At 37.9% G+C, this 17,096-nt stretch overlaps 1 protein-coding gene across 2 annotated transcripts in view; it reads left to right on the forward strand.

The window, feature by feature from the left end:
* Nucleotides 1-9,128, forward strand: part of Kap-alpha1 (karyopherin alpha1) — a 66,337-nt gene extending 57,209 nt beyond the window's left edge. Inside the window, exon 9 of one of the 2 annotated variants that reach the window (XM_067154763.2) lies at nucleotides 5,275-9,127. In XM_067154763.2, coding sequence (XP_067010864.1) covers nucleotides 5,275-5,465 — 191 coding nt within the window. In that variant the 3' untranslated portion in view covers nucleotides 5,466-9,127. Of the gene's footprint in view, nucleotides 1-5,274 lie in introns of both variants that reach the window. The other variant, XM_068229382.1, reaches the window with a different exon arrangement.
* The last annotated feature ends 7,968 nt before the right edge of the window (nucleotides 9,129-17,096 follow it).

Raw genomic sequence — 17,096 nt, forward strand, 5'->3', positions numbered from 1 at the left:
CAAGTTCCATATCTGTCCCGTGAAAGTGCTGTCTCGATAGTAAGCGGTGGATTCAAAATGGCGTCTGTCTGTCAGAAACTTAAAGTTGTAAGCGAAGCTGAAATATACGGAAATCGTGCTGTTGGCAGAAAGTACGATATTGATGAATCGTATATTCGTGATTGGCAGAAAAAGAAAGAAATACCTTCTAAAAAGTAATTGGCGATCGCAGAACGTTCCGCGAGCGGAGTGCAGTGTTTCTGGAAATTGAAGAACGACTCCACAAATTTGTGATAGAAAAACGTGATTTAGGATATGGTGTTTCTAGTAAAATGTGTCAGTTGAAAGCAGTAGAGATCTCAAAAGAACTCGAAACAGGGTTTTACTGCAAGCTGCAAATGGATTTGAAACTTTTATTGGAGAAAGGGATTGTGCATTCTGAGACGTACGTCTATTTCACGTCTCCCTGGGGCGTATGAAGAAAAATTAACGGCCTTTCAGTATCACATTATTCATTTGAGGAAACAAAATTCTTGTTTGCTGTCCCAAATTGGGAATGCTGACCAGACACCTGTCTATTTTGAAATGCCATTGGAAAATACAGTGGATACGAAGGGTTCTAAAAGCGTAACCATCAGAACAGGTGGTAACGAAAAGCAACGTGCACGGTAATGTTGTGCGTATTAGCGGATGGAACCAAACTCCCTCCATATGTGGTTCGGAAAAGGAAAACACTTCCGAGAGGAAACTTGCCGTCCGGTGTTATTGTTAGAACACATGAGTCCGGCTGGATGGACAGTGCATTAGTTGAGAACTGGGTGGAGTGTGTTTGGCAACGTCGCCCGGGAGCTTTGTTACAAAAACGAAACATGCTTGTATTGGACAGTTACTGAGGACATACAACTGACGCTGTAAAAGATATGATGAGGAAAGAAAAAATCGATCATGCCATAATTCCCGGAGGACTCGCTTCTATTCTATATCCGGGAGAATTAAATTTTAGGCCTTCCCCTAAACTACCATTTCAATTGCCGTGAATACACTTATTTATGGCCGAGATTATAGCGACTTATTCTCCGACTTTGCCTACCGATTTTCATTAAGATACGACCACCAATAACATAAATATTTGAGAATTAACTTTTAGGCTTTCCCCTAAACTACCATTTCACTCACATCGCAACACGCAGTTACCTACAAATGGCAGATGCCGCCCACCCTCATTGGAGGGTCTGCCTTACAAGGGTTGCACCCGGCTAGAAATAGCCATACGAAATTACACTCACATCGTGACTAAAATTATTTATAGCCTAGATTGTAGCGACTTTGCATACCGATTTTCATTAAATTCTATTCAGCCGCTTTCTCATGATGCGTGTACATACAGACAGACAGAAATTACGGAAAATTAAAATGTGCATTTCCTTGTTACTGTGGACACGACTGATACAGAAATACCATTCTTTTTAAATTCTGAGCAATGAACAGACAAAACTCTTATTTTATATATATATATAGATTACTGACTGCATCCACGAAGTGAAACCTAAAAAAAAAAACCTATTTTAAGCATAAAGAAACTAAAACTATGGTTTATACCACCTAAAAATCCGGGCCCCAGTTATAATCGATATATTCATTAGCAACATATCGGTTATAGATAGTTTGCAGTTGAAGATTCTTCTTCTTCTTCCTCTTGTCCCCTATTGAAGGCTGTTGATCACCATGGCTATGCTAGTGGTTGAGTCTGCCACATAGAAAAGCGACATCGTGTTCATCTTGAACCAATCTCTCACGTTCTTCAGCCAGGAGATTCTTCTTCAGCCAGGTCTCCATTGTCCTGAGGTCTTCCCCTGCATCACCGAATGTAGGATCCTGTACTTTTCATTCCACATCACATGTCCAAAATATTATGGTTTCCACTTCTTGAGGGAAAGGAGTATTTCAGTCTTCTTTTTTAGTCTTTCCATCGCCTCAGTATTCCTTACACTTCCAGTCCACAAGATAAGTATCATCTGCCGACAGACCCAAATTTTGAAGGCTTCTTGCACAGGGAGTCCACACTTCCTCTCCATGCAGTAGTGTGAGAAATACATGGTCCCTGACCACTCGCAGCCTCAGATCTAGATTGAGATTGCTGAGGAGCTTCTTCATTTTAATTAAGGTGTTTCGCACATGCTCAATTCTTGCCTTGACCTGTTGGCTGAACTTCCTTGTTCATTCAGGTTACAACTAAGGTACTGTTGAACACGCTTTATCTCCTGGGTGCCTAGCGCGAGTCTAGCCTGGATGGGCCTCCACTTGCTCACTATCATTAACTTGGTATTTTAATGTTCTCAGCCATGATGATTGTACAAGGAAAAAGTAATGTTGTTTTCCATTGCCATTGCCTTATATTTCTATGTGCTCTACCTGTCCAGATCTATCTCTGGTGAGATAAAGTTTGCAGACTGTACTGTTCTCGCATTATATCTCTGCCGCTGAGTGACCATTGCATTTCTAAGAAAGTGAAGGGCCTAGTCGCTGTCTGCGTTTCTATTCCTATTCGAATGACATTCTTCCACGTTGTGGGGCTCGGAAGTACTTAATGACGGGCAACTTAGCCTAGTAGTGACTCTGACTGGATCATGATGGATGAGCTTGGCTGGCGCTCCAGCCGGGGTTCACATACTTAGGACTACTTGTTAGTGTTTGTCGTACCATTGCCGGTGTATGAGCTGTAGTACCGGTAATTGTGTTAAGCTGATATTATACATTTTATAGTTAGTTCTAAGTAAAATGCCACCATCATCTCTAAAATTACGGGCTTGTAGTATGACTGTCAGATAAACAGCCAGATATGTAGGCTGCCGTTTTGCAAACTAGAAGTTAAATATTTTCATGTGTACTACCAACGGATTTTAACAACATTATTGTTATGCAGAAGATGAAGTAATATTTTTATTGTGTTGGTAATAAGGTTACTGAAAATATAGTGAAATTTCGCACGGTGGTATATGTTTTTCCCTGCTGTTTTTATCTGTTTAGCGAAATTCGTCTCAAAATTCTATTAATAAAGTCCAGTATCAGTGTCTTATTAAGCTATAATGTGGAAGTTCAGGTCTAAAACAGAATTAGGATTGAAATCTACACAGACAAAGAAATGTTAAAATTAACTAACTATGTAATGAAACTCGGAAATTGTTGCAGAAAATAAAAAGACTAAAAATGTAATCTGGACGCAAAAGTTAAGATTCAGGTTATGTATCTAATCAAATAATTCCTACCACATGGTATAATTTAGTTTTTTGTCTAATACTATTTACGAGGATGCGCGTTACGGCAAAATTAGTTTATTTTAGTAATTAACCCCTGTGCACCCTTAAGTGGACTGGTACGCACTCGAGCGGCTGGGCCAGGACTCCACAAGTGGACTGGTACGCCGGGATGCAAGGTCGCATATTGGAGACGTTTGTGTCATCTGTTGGCTTTTTCTGGAAACATTTCTAATTGAAATCTGTTCTTGGTGTCTCAAAGTGTCACCAGAGTGCTCTGGTATGCTTCTTTGGCAAAGAGAATTGATTAAAATTTTGATCGAGAAATCTGTATTCTGTTGTTGACAAGATGGCTGAGAAGGAAATTGCTTGCTCGCTTGAAATGCTCAGTAATAGCGAAATTCAAAGCATATTTGATGTTTTAGGCTCTGATTTCAGCAGCGTTAGTGAGGAAGAAGTTATTAGTGATCCTGTGCATGAATGAACACTAAATATATCACCAGAGATCTTTTGCGAAGTAATATTGTACGACATGGAATGCCGAATGAACTCTCTCCCGCCCCTCAAGATCCGATTGCGACTGCCGGATTTGAACCAACGATCTTGGTACCTGGATGTGAACACTTTACCACTGATCCTCAGACTGAATCTTAATGATGATAATAATAATAGTTGGATTATTGGGACTCTTACCCATAAATAATGACGTAGCAGCATCAAACAGTGTTGCCGTAACGACTACGGCCACCTAGGAAGCTTGCTGATGAATTGCTTGCGTGCAACTCATGTAGTCGGTAGCAACAACTTGCTAGCTTGGGAAATCTTTAAAAATTCAGAAAGCATATATTTTTGAAATATATACAGTACATATATTACATTATAACAACTTATTTTTCGTATAACATAATGCAGATGTAGATTCATCTTGATGTGCAGCCATCTTGATTCTTACAGTAGCGACCCCGATATGAGCAAAGTACGGGATAAGAGTGTTAACTGCCTCTCCAACTTTGGCATAACTAAACTTGAGAATATTCTCCCAGATTGCACATAAACGAAAGTCGTAGTACGCCTTTTCAACCAAATCCAGATAAATGTGGAAATTGCCACATAATTTTAAACTGCACTTTTATCTGGCTGTCGTAGTACAGGCCCTAAAGCAAGAAATTGAACAGCGGAAGTAGGGAGATAATGGCTAATGTGGAAAATGAAGCAGCTTGTTGTGATTACAATTTTCCTGTCCGCCAAGCACGAGCTAGGACCTCGGCAGCCACAGGTGTATCTAAATGAATAGTGCACAACATAAAGAAAGAGTTGACCCATATTATGAAAGAATTGTGCTCGTTTGCCATTCCTGATAAAATTCATGCGCGACAGTTACTAATTTGGATGACCAACCAGTGCGTTGTAAGGAGGACATTTCATGAATTTTACATCCGGGACAAGTGTGTGCTCACCATAATGAAACTAAAATCCAAGCTAGAAGAGAGTATTGGTTTTAAGGGGGGGTATTCAAATCTCAGGATTATATAATGGAGTTGGGTTTCAGATGGTCAAAACCAAAAAATAATAGGAAAATTTTGATGGAAAAAAAGTCACATAAGGAACATAAGAAATAATTATTTAATACAGCTGCAACATTTTAAAACAGATGTACATCCCATTGTATTCATGGATGAGAGTTACATTCCTCAATCCATGTAAATAACAAAGGGTGGAATGACGATTCTAGCAAAGAAATGTTTTTGCAGAGGATAGTACCTGTCGTTAGACCTTTCCCAGAAGTTGTGATGTAGCTTAGCGGCAAGCTTATAGCGCAACCACAGTACTGTACCTTCTGGTAGGGATTAGATCAGGTTTTTTACTTTAATTGAGCTGTCACTCTGATCCTAGGCTTTGGCTGAGGAATGGACAATGCTAGTTATGCCATTTGATGAATGATTAGATCGTTTTTTTCCATCTCCCCCTCTTATTTAGATTCCGGAGACTGTGTGGTTACGGTCTGAGAGGTTGACTTTAAAAAGTGTATTTTGTTTTCCAGGCCTGGACAAGATAGAGTTCCTTCAATCCCACGAGAACATGGAGATCTACCAGAAAGCGTTCGACATCATCGAACACTACTTCGGCAGTGAAGAGGAAGACGCGCGGGTGGCGCCTGCCGTGGACCAAGACGCCCAGCAGTTCCAGTTTAATGCAGACCAGAATGTGCCCATGGGAGGTTTTCACTTCTAACTGTTAGGCAGGTTGTCAGTGAGTAGACAACTAGGTTATTTCAGGCTTCCTGTGGACTCGTGTGCAAGTCAAATTTGGAACCAAGAAACGATATATGCAAGAGAATTCTTATTGATGCTTGTTCCCTGTTAAAAAGTTTCTTTGTATTACGTTTTGGAAGGTAAGTTCTGTTCTCATGAGATAAAAAGGAGACAACTAATTTTTTTTCCCCCTAGTGACCGAGATAATTAATTGAGCATTTGTAAGTAGTTCCTTTGGCACGTGTCACACTGTGTTCATAGTTACCAGTTCATAAACCCCTCACATTTATAAGTGTATATAGGCTACATGTAGCTCTTTATATTGTTTGTTTACATGTTTTCTTGGACATTTATTGGTAATATTTTATTATTTTTTTAAAAAAAGAAAAAAAGCAGACATGCCAACTCTCCCAATTGTTCTTTCTCCTTCTCCTTCTGATTGCTGAGACCGATCTTCCGATTTTGAGTGCAGATTTAGTATTCCTGTGTTTTCTAACATCGCTGTACTTTTTCGTGTTCTGTCAGTATGTGGCAAGTTGATAATAGTTCAGTAACTAATGCATAATGTGTTTCATTCTTATGAAGTAACAGCAGAATGAAAATTCATTTCGTTCCTATGAGGTGTGAATAATTATTGTCAGTTGTGCGATAACTAAACATAGCTTCAGTGTTTTCTTTATTTTATTTTTTTTCCTCTGCTTATCTGGCCAGTAATAATACCCTTGTTTTTGAACTTGATGCTGCTTGGTAATATTTTTCAGCTATCTAGACTACTAAAATGTCTAAGAAATGTGAAGAGTGTTAAGAAGCATTTATAAAGTGGAGGTTCTGTGTTTGAGCGGGTCAAGAAAGGGGCTATCTTTAGTGTTTAAATAATCGAAATAATAATGTTATCAAGTAGTAAAATGTGAAAAATTGTCTTGAATTGGTGCAGTTTATGTTATCAGTGGTGAGTCGTAATATGTAACGTTGTGGTGTAAAAAGAAAATATATCTTCCGGCTTGATTTTTGAAAGTTGGCATGTCTGGAAAAAGTAATCTCGGTTATCCTTTTGGTTGTATTTAGGGAGCCTGAAAAGAAAAACGAAAAGGAAAAAAAATCAGGTAGAATATTGTTGTACTAATAATTGTTTTGTTGTGAATCAGGGGAATACCTGTTTCAGTTGTAAAGTAGCGAATTGGTGGATGCTCACGAAGTATTACGTGGGGGTTGCTGAAGTTGTGGTTAAAACTCTTTATTAATTTTGTGTGGATATCTGTTAAACATTATACTAACTGCAGGAAGAAATGAAGATGCTTAGTTGTCTATTCAGCAAGATTTTTTTCTTGAGCCAGTGTTTTTGCACATAGCTGTGGAAAATATTCTTCTCCAGTTCTGCTAGACTAGGATACAGCATTCACAGAAGACTCTTTGTTGATCCTGTATTTATCCATGCAGTGGAGAAGTACAGAATAATGTTTAAAAGAAGTTATATTTTCTTGTTTCGATTTGAAATGGTAGAAAAGAAAAGTGAAAAAAGTGAATTTACTCCATCCTTCGTGTGCGGGACTTCTGGAAATTTCTGAAAGCAGCAGCAAGTTATGATGTAATATAAAGTTTAGTAATTGTTTACATCCCATCAACACCTTGCCCTTCTTTAAGGGTTGTGTACTGTAGTTTTACCAATACTGCTGAAGGTGAAGAGGCCAGTTGTTTTTTGCTGAGCTTAACGTATTAAATAAAAAAATCTGCCTTTTCCACCCCCTTACAGCCTTGTGTATCGTACTTCAACGGAAAACAAATTTTATTAGTTTAATACACATCGAGAAGGAAACATGCAAGCGGCAGACAAGTGTATAGACTGACAATCTGCTGGAAGTAGTGAAAACAATATCTCCCTTCGAAGAATTGTTTATTAAAAAAGTCGAGAATACACTCCCCACTAGAACCAAGCAAATACCTGCCCTTTTTTGGGTTTTGTTAACAAGTTGTGTGTAGCATTAACCCGTTCTTTAGTCATAGACTATGTTGTTAAATATTGTCTTTTGAGTTTATTCCCTCACCCTCATACATGTATAAAAATCTCCTCACAGGGTACATTTATAACATGATTTGAAATTTGAAATTTTTGTCTCCTTTTTTGTGTGCAGTGGAAAATTTTTGTTGTTTATTGTTTGCTTACTTGTTAATATGAGACCTTGGCCCTGAAATTGCTTAGTACGTTAGAAAAGAGTGTAAAGATATATGAAACTGAGTTTTTTAAATAATACAGTTGACTGATTATTTCTGAAACATCTACCTATTATGGTAAGTTAGGTGAAAAGTAGGAAGTATATAATTTGTTGATTAGGTTGTTCTGCTGTGAAACTGCAATAAAAATCAGAAATGATGAGACTGATGCCCTAATTGTAATTCTTACCCATCAATATGTCAGTTATGTTCGTGCAGATAATACTCCGAAACTGGGAGTGTTATGTGTGAAGCTTTAGATTCATTGTAATGTACCGGGTACAGTGTAAATGGCATTAATGTTATGTCTACATTAGATGTCATGGAGTTGCCTATTCTGATAGTTCAGGGAAAGTGGTGGGATTGGATAGTAAGTAGAATGGAGGTTTTGTTTTATTCTCACAGTCTTTTGGCATGTAGTTGATCATGTATTTGACTTCATATTATGGTTAGTAAAGTAAAAAAATTTGGGTTACTTATTTAGTTGGACCTCTATGAAGATTTAATAAAAATTGAAAAGGATGAGGTGGAGAGATTCATTTTGAGTGCTACGTATTGAAATATCAGTGATGTTAATGTAAATGACAGTGTGTAGAATTGCTTTGGGGGAGGAGCAAAAGGATGTAATGTAAAAGTGTTTTGTACCTCTCAGTATTATGGTTCAAAATATGATCCTAGTACAATAATTCAATATCTTAATTCATCTGTGATGTTAAGAAGGTTCTTTCTGAAGTTTTTTAATCAAAAGAGTTCAGTTTTGAAGTCTCCGTTGTTAAGTCACAGGTATTATTTCAAGATTAGGATATACACAAGTCTTTGGGTGTGGCAAGCCCATCATAGTAATTGCCTATATGAATTGTCAAAGTGGATCAGAACAAAGATCTAAGAAGTACCCCAGAAGCAATGCATGTCTCTTGTTCCTCTGGGGAGGTGCGATAAGTCGATACAGGTCAGTGATCCACAGGCCGACCCAGTAGCTCGCTGGATGAAGGTGATGGAAGAAAGAAATATATGATCCAATTTACCTAAATGCCATGATTTCAACAATGCATTATTTGTTGTCTTGTTAAATTCTTATTTTTGTCTCCTTGAAGTTATAAGTTAAAAACTTCATTTTCCCGTATTGAACCGAGATTCACAATTGGTAGAAGCCTACTTCATTGCTCTTATCACTGCATTGGTTTGACATTGTAATAACAGCAAAGTTAAGAAGGGTAAAAGAATAGAAATGATTTAAAGGTGAAATTATGATAAAGTGCATATAATTCTTTATTACAAAAAAAGCGACCCTCAGCAGGCTTGCCATAACGCACGGTATAGTTAAACAAATGTATTACCGACTCTCTTATTGTTGCCTCATCTGTTGTTGATAGGAAGCACTTCCTTAATGAAATTTCTTCCAGATCTCAAACTCTTCTCGTGTTCCCTAATAAACCATAAACAGTAACGGATTTCACTGGATATTTTTTGTTGATCTACGAGGACACTGTTTAGTAAACTGATTTGTTTTTCAGGTTCATATCTTCTGACTGTTAATTGCTTAATTCTAGCCATATTATTAGGCTGAAAATGAACGTATGGTGTCTTTTCTTATCATTCAACAGCTAGAATATCAGCTCATTTTGTACTTATTCTTGATGCCAGGCCATGAACTTCCTCTTAATCCTTCCAGCTTTCATAATGGAAAACCTTCCAGCTTTCATAATGGAAAACTCTTACGTGGAAAGGATAAGTCGCTAGTGTTTATTAGATTATGTTAAGGTTGTTATTACACTGCTGAACACTCCTGCAAAATCAAAGGTCCAACATATTCAGCATTGTCCAGTTCCTGGATAGATTCTTCCAACCCCTTTCTGTGCACACTCCACTCCACTCCACTAAGAAGAGATAAGGGTGTGGAGGAAAAGCAACGAAAATCTATGATCTAGATGTTAGATTCTTTAAAGCACATCTTTACTGTCATTTTAAAGAAACAATGTCAGAAGGAAAATGGTAACATAGAAAAAGTACTAGGTAGTTTGGAGTCCCTCGATGCATACATTCTACAGTACTACATCAAATGCTTATTGTGTGAATGCCAAAGCTGTTTCTCAGCATCTCTGCTTTTGAGGAATACTCCCAAACAACTTACATTGATAGAACAGCTGCAGTTATAATAATAATAATAATAATAATAATAATAATTATTATTATTATTATTATGCAAATAGTTCAGATAAGATTTTTCTTATGTCAAATGCAATTTAAAGGGGCTTACAAATTCTTGGCCACGTCCAAACACAGCAATTACTGCTATACAATATATTTAAATCACTCGATCATGACTAATGATCTTCAAAAAGAGCTACACACCACATGTTGGTGGATGTTCTCTGCATTGTAGCCTGGCCCTAGTATTTATTGCATCCCGCTTTTTATCCAACTTCTGAGTTCATTTTCAAATTCTTCAGCTTGAACGTGAACCTTGTGTCCTCATTGAGCGCTCGCTTGCTAAATACTGAAGTTCAACACACACAGCTTGCAGCGACTCTTGTTCTGTTTCAGGACATTTTTATAATGGATTTTTTGTCTTCCAACCTTTCTTTTCCCTTTTTGCAGTTCACTGTAGAAGGTCTTCTTTGGCAGATGATCATTTTTTAATTGAACCACATATCCTACCCATTGTAGTAGATTCTTCAAGAGTTTACCTGTGGAATTTGTCTGCCACAGTACATAAGTATTCCTCACATAATCACTCCAATTATTGTGAAGAATCGACCCAAGGCATCTCAGATGGAAGTGGTTTAACTTCTTGATGTAACATTTATATGGGCACCAAGTCTCTGAGGCACGCAGGAGAGTTGGGAGAGCGACAGCCTTGTATACATCCAGTTTGATATGTACCTGGATATCATGAGACAAGTAAACACGCTGACTTAGTTTTTCAAATACAGCAGCTGCTGTTCCAGTGCAGCTATTAATTTCCATATCAGGCTGATGTTTTGACATCACAGTACTACCCAGATAGCTGAATTTAAGACTTCATATCTTCACCAGTGTTGATTTCAAGAGGTTTATGTTCGTTGGGAATGAACTCCCATGCGATCACTTTGGTTTTTTAAAAGCTACTTTTGAAACCGAACCTGTTGCACATGGAAGAAAGAAAAACATCCCAATTTTCGAATTTGAAAAGCTGGATAAGCCTCCGTAGCTCAGGCGGCAGCCTCTCACCACTCACTCACTCCACATGGAAAAAGCCGAGGTAAGACAGGTTTTTCTCTGGGTACTCCGCTTTTCCCTGTCATCTTTCATTCCAGCAACATTCTTAATTAACATTTAATATCATCTATCAGTCATTTATCATTGCCCCAGAGGATTGCAACAGGCTTCGGCAGCCAGCACTTTTCCTATCCTTGCCGCTAGATCGGGGCTTCATTCATTCCATTCCTGGTTTGGTTTAATCAAAGTTCAATATGGACCCATAAAACAAAATTCATTTCTCTAGATTCCTGACCTGATTGAATGACTGGAAACAGGCTGTGGATTTTCATTTTTCAAAAAGCTAGGATGCATGAATTATGCATATGAATACAATATCTGGAAATGTTTGACTTTGTCAAACTTTCAGAAAGATTAGATCTAGCCTTCTAATACTGTAACAGTAAATTTTAGTAAACAACAGAATAGAAAAAATGTGAAGGTGAAAATATAATTCTTTATTACAGAAACCGATTCTCAGCGAACTGGCCATAAGACACAGTATAGTTAAACAAATGTATTATTGAGAATGAAGGTGGTGTTTTAGGAGGACTATTATTATTGTTATTATTATTAACAAATACATTGCAATTGGGAAATACCCTGGTGGAACATCGCGTTGCTCTTTGCTGAGTTGTAGCCGTATCACGTTGAAAGTGTCTGTATAGTGTGTTTCCTTATCAGTAGCTAGAATATCAGCTCTTTCTGTACTTCCTGCTGATGCCAGGTAATGAAGTTTCTCATAAATCTCCCAGCCTTCGTAATGGAAAACATTGCTAATATGACATCATATTGTGTAATGAGCCAATGTTCTATTATCTCCAGAGGTTGTCCCCTTGAGTCCTGCCAAACAAGCTTTACCATTAAGGAAATAAACTAAAAACTACCTCACTCTTCATTTTCCTAGTACTTCTCTTTGGTGATGCCTGATGGTCAGACTGTTGAGGATCCAACCAGCCTACTACACAAGACTTATGCTTTGATTTCTTCAATATCATCATCATCATCATCATTTCCCTTTATCCAGCTGTAGCCGGGTAGGGGCAAATATGGTTCCTCTCCACTTTCTTCGGTCTTTCCACCACTCCTCCTCCAACACAGTGTCCCAGTCCAGGTTTCTTTCTATAATGCTACGTTAAATGGTATCCTTCCATCTCAGTCGTGGTTGTCCACGGCCTCTCCTTCCTTGGATTTGCATTTCCATCACCTTTTTTGGCATTCTTTCGTCACTCATTCGTTTTATGTGCCCAAACCATCGTAGTCGGCTATTCTCTATTCTATCATTCATTTTTTCCACTCCAATTTCTTCCCGGATTTTCTCATTCCTTATTTCGTCTGTTCTACTCTTCTGTATCATACTCCTCAAGAACTTCATTTCGGCTGCCTGTATTCAACTCTCATCCTTCTTTGTCATTGTCCAAGTTTCTGCTCCGTAAGTTGTTATGGGTACGTAATACATCTTGTACATAATATCCTTTGCTTCCATTGGCACATCTTTGTCCCATAACATGTTTCTTACACTATGATAAACAACTTCCAGCTTGAATCCTTCTACTAATCTCAACATCCAGTCGAGCATTCTCCATTAATTCACTCCCCAGGTATTCAAACGTTTCCACTACTTCCAGGGGCTTGTCTGCAAGTCTAATCTGACCTTTCCCTTCTTTCTCCCCTCTAGTCATAACAAGAGTTTTACTCTTTTCTACACTTATTTTCAATCCACATTCTTCAATCTTCCCATTCACCACATTCAACTGTTCTTGAACCTTCCTGTCGTCTTCTCCCCAAATCACAATATCTTCTGCAAATAACATCATGTTCATCTCTCTTCCTCCATATGCTGCTTTTGCTGTTCTCGTGATGTCATCCATTACTATTGTAAACAGGATTGGTGATAGAACACTTCCCTGTCTCAGCCCACTAGTTATTTTGAACCAACTTGTCCTGCCAACTTGTGTTTGCACGCAACTACAACATTCCTTATACAATGCCATGATCATTTTTGTTAATCCCTGTCCAATTCCTTTTTGCACCAGACTGTCCCAAACTTTCGTCCTGGGTGTTAAATAAACACTTCCCATTGATCTTACAAACCTTGAATGAAGAACAATACAAAATCATTTACAAAACATGGCATGAGTACATACTGTCTTAGAGTTTGAACATTATTATAATACGACTAACGTTTCTGCATAATTAAAGTGGAAAAGTAAGACTTAAAAAATTAGTTTTGGATTTTTCAACCTTTGCATCTCAGGCCTTGAAGATTTGAAGAACAGATGCAGGATAATTATATTTCTGAGACTGATTATAAATAAAGTGTTGGATCGACAGAAGACTGAAGTCATGCTGACCATTAAAAGGCAGATGCTGGAAGACTTCGGCCATATAATGCGGAATGATAAGTACAGAATCCTGCAGCTTGTTATACAAGGAAGAATAGAAGGACGTAGGAGTCCTCGTAGACGACGAACTCTATGGATGAAGAAGATTAAGTTTAGAAGTACAGTACACTGTGTATTGTGACAGCTCTGTATGTTTTAATTGCTTCTTCCTGTTGAGTGCCAGGCGTTGTAGAGAAAGGCTGACGGATGAGGTGAATATGTTGTCAGTTGGTATTTACCTGTCGGAGCACCTTACAGGAAGCAATCGCATTGTGAATATTTTATCAATCCTTCCTTCACAACATTCTTACAAAGCATCTGCTAGGGAACACATAATTTCATGGAGTCCTCAGTTGAATTTATATTGTATTGTCACAAGGAGCAGTGCGCTAGTTATCTATAAATGGTCAAAAACATTGTCAATATTAGCCTATATGTTTTATTATTATTGCAATAATTGAACGGCACTTCCACATCCAAAGTCAGGTGAGTCCCAGTACGTGAAAAGTTTGGACGGCCCTGCTTGTGGAAACAGTGAAAACATTCAGGCTACTTTTTTTTCCATTACTACTACTACATACACTGAGCAAGTACCTGTGCGGTTTGGGTCACGTACCCATCAGCTTATATTCGGGAAATAGTGGGTTCCAACCCCACTGTCAGCATTTTCACACCTGAAAAATGCCAGGGATGTACCTTAATTCAGGCCACGGTCGCTTACTTCCCACTCCTAACTTATAGTGAAAGAAATAAAATGGACCAAAAAGTGGAGCTGTTTGATTCTTGCACAGAGTTCTTTGATTGCTCTGCTTCTTTAAAAATTCTTCATCTATGTTTATATAGTATTATAGATGAGGTCAGTCTGAAGAAGTACTGGGAGGACCGCAAAGCCCGAACAATCCCTTCAAAGAGACCTGAACGACAGACTGACTAAAGTGATCCTATGTGGTCATAAAAGAAGAAGAAGAAGATGATGTTAGTATGTGTTTACGTCTTGTGGTATAAAGAGGAACAGTGCCATGTTATAGTTCAAATGCAGAACTACTTTGTTGTGTCCTTTTTATCGTAGTCACAGGGAAATATTTTTCTCATACCTTAGAAGATTTTTAGGTACATTCTTTTGGACAAGTTAGTATTGTCTGCATAAGAGTAAGATCGTAGCTTATATTAAGCTCATGTTAAATTGGTTCAAGGTTTATTTTAGTTCCCATTTTTATAAACATATTTCTTATCTTAGAAACCATATGCCACCAAAAATAGTGGATTATGTGTAATTTAAGTGCGATTAATCAGTCGCAGCTGTGAGTAGCAACTGTTTCCTTTTTTAATACGTAAAATGGTGAGCCATTGATTCTATTTGTGCTAGAAATTGGATGAAGAACTGACTTTGTCCATTCTTCCAAAATTGAACTGCTCAGTGTCAAAGGTGCCAACAATCTCACTTGATGTGAGAAGATTCCATTATTTTTATCGGTCTCCCATTCTACATAATAAATTTGTGTGAAAATCTCGTCACTATATGGATGACGAGTTCTGTCATGGAATGTATTACTTCAAAGTAGTAGTTGTAGTAAATGTGTTACGATACCTGTAATCATTTCAGCCAAAACCTTGCAAAATATGCCAACTGCACACTTTTCTCAGTAAAGCCAAGTGCAAATGAGACATCATGGTGGTTTTGAATCATTTAAGGGTTGCTAATTTTCTCAGGTGACCAATTAAGACTGTTGTAAGTTTTCAGATTACATTGTATTCACAACTATAAAGTCCATTGTATTGGATTTCCTACTTATGATGTACAAGAAATTTTGTGAATTTCTACTTTAAGAAGCTGATATGTGTAATATTTAATAGTTACTGGATTTTTTAAATTAACAACTCCAGGAATGTTGAAGAATAAATTTACTTGGGTAGCTGCTATGATTTTGCTTTGAAGATACGAGGTCTATTAAAAATAACCTTACCTGCTTCGTAGTTAGCGTTATCTCCTTTGAAGTACTCCCCTCCCCTCCTCTTATTATTACAACACTCTTATTGCTCTTTCCACTTAAGTAAATAGTCCTGGTAGTTGAGGGATCATGCACAGTTATGCCTGCGGCATCAGTTTGATCGCTTCAGTTGACTGAAATCATCTGGCGTACTGGTCTACAGTTCAGAGGGCCCTGGGTTCAATTCCCGGCTGAGCTGGAGATTTTAACTGCATATGGTTAATTCCTATGTGTTGGAGACTGGTTGTTTGGGTTTTCCTCCCACGCATTCCTCTTCATATTCACGCAACACAGCAAACTACCAACCACTACAGAAACACGCAATAGTGAATACATCCCTCCGCATACGGTTGGCAGCAGCAAGGGTCCGGCCATAAAACTAGTCCAATTCCACATTGCGACACAGTTCGCACACGCGACCCTACCAGTATGGGAAAAGCGATAAAAGGAGGAGTTGACTAGAATCATCTTTTCAGGCTGAATTTCATGTTGGGCATAGAAAATGTCTGTTGGGACTATGTCAGTTAAGTAGGGCAGACGGGGAAGCAATGTTGTCTTTTTGTTTGTTTAAACTTCATAAATCAATAGCCTTGCGTGAACTGACTGAACTGACATCTTGTCATGGTGGAGGCACCAATGGCTGTTTCTCTTCAAGTCTGGTCTTCTTCTCCCGACAGTTTCTCTCAGATGTTCCAAGATTTTGAGATAATATCAGGGGTTCACCACTTGACCCACGCTGGACTTGACGTGTTCTGCTCTGTTTATGTCCATATAAATCTTTTGCTCAGTTTGAAGCACAAGCAAACGTTGATGCCCTGCTCGTAATATTCCGATTTTTCGCCAGTTGCGACTCGTACTTGAACCACTTGCAAAGTAACAGCTGCTGAGCAGTAAGTAATTGTTTCAGAAATGGACAGCAAATATCTGCGGACATAGTTAAGACACCACTATAAGTGCGCCTTAACGGAAACCACAAAGACTTATCATTCACACGGTACTTTCAAAGTTAATTACTTTTTTTGGATAGCCATTGATTTTGTTTTGAAGATACAGGGTATATTGAGTGATAGTTACGGGTATGTACTTCCATAAAAGGGCTAAGTATGCAAAGTTTCATTTAGTTCCCAGTTTGTGCCATGAACCAGACAAATGTGATTTAATGGAAAATTATGGCACTTGTGTGAAGATCTTCATTAACTTCTTATGTCTGGTTCTCATCTAGTACCTGTTGGAGATTTGTCATAAATGTACTACTGTGTGGAGATCTTATGTTAGGTTTAAAGAAAATATGTTCTGTATTCTGCATGTAACTGTAGTGTGTACTCCAGTGTATTCACACAACTGCTACATAGCTGTTAGGTACTGACCCATGTATACATGTAGCAGAGAATTCACACACAACTGGTCTTTAAAAAATGTATTATTATTATTATTATTATTATTATTATTACTGATTCTCTTAAGTTTGGTGATACTCTTACCCTGTGCAGCAGTTGTGCGATGGAATTTAGGATTGTTTAAAAAAAAAGGAACAAAGGAAAAACGTACCTTTGTGAAAACTTAAAATCTTTGTATTAATTTCATGTTACCATATTTACTTTTTTATAGCATGCTCCCTTATTTTGAATGTTTTTTTGTCAAATAGAAATACTGATGCAGGACACCAGGTTTTAGTGGGACCATTTCATGAGAATCATGATCTTTATTACCAAGTCCAATTGTCCATTTTCCATTTCAGTTTGTTTTACCTCTGTATGTGGTGGAAACACTATATTCAAATCTTATTTTTTGTTC

Source organism: Anabrus simplex, chromosome 10, assembly GCF_040414725.1.
Source record: "Anabrus simplex isolate iqAnaSimp1 chromosome 10, ASM4041472v1, whole genome shotgun sequence".
NCBI lineage: Eukaryota > Metazoa > Arthropoda > Insecta > Orthoptera > Tettigoniidae > Anabrus > Anabrus simplex.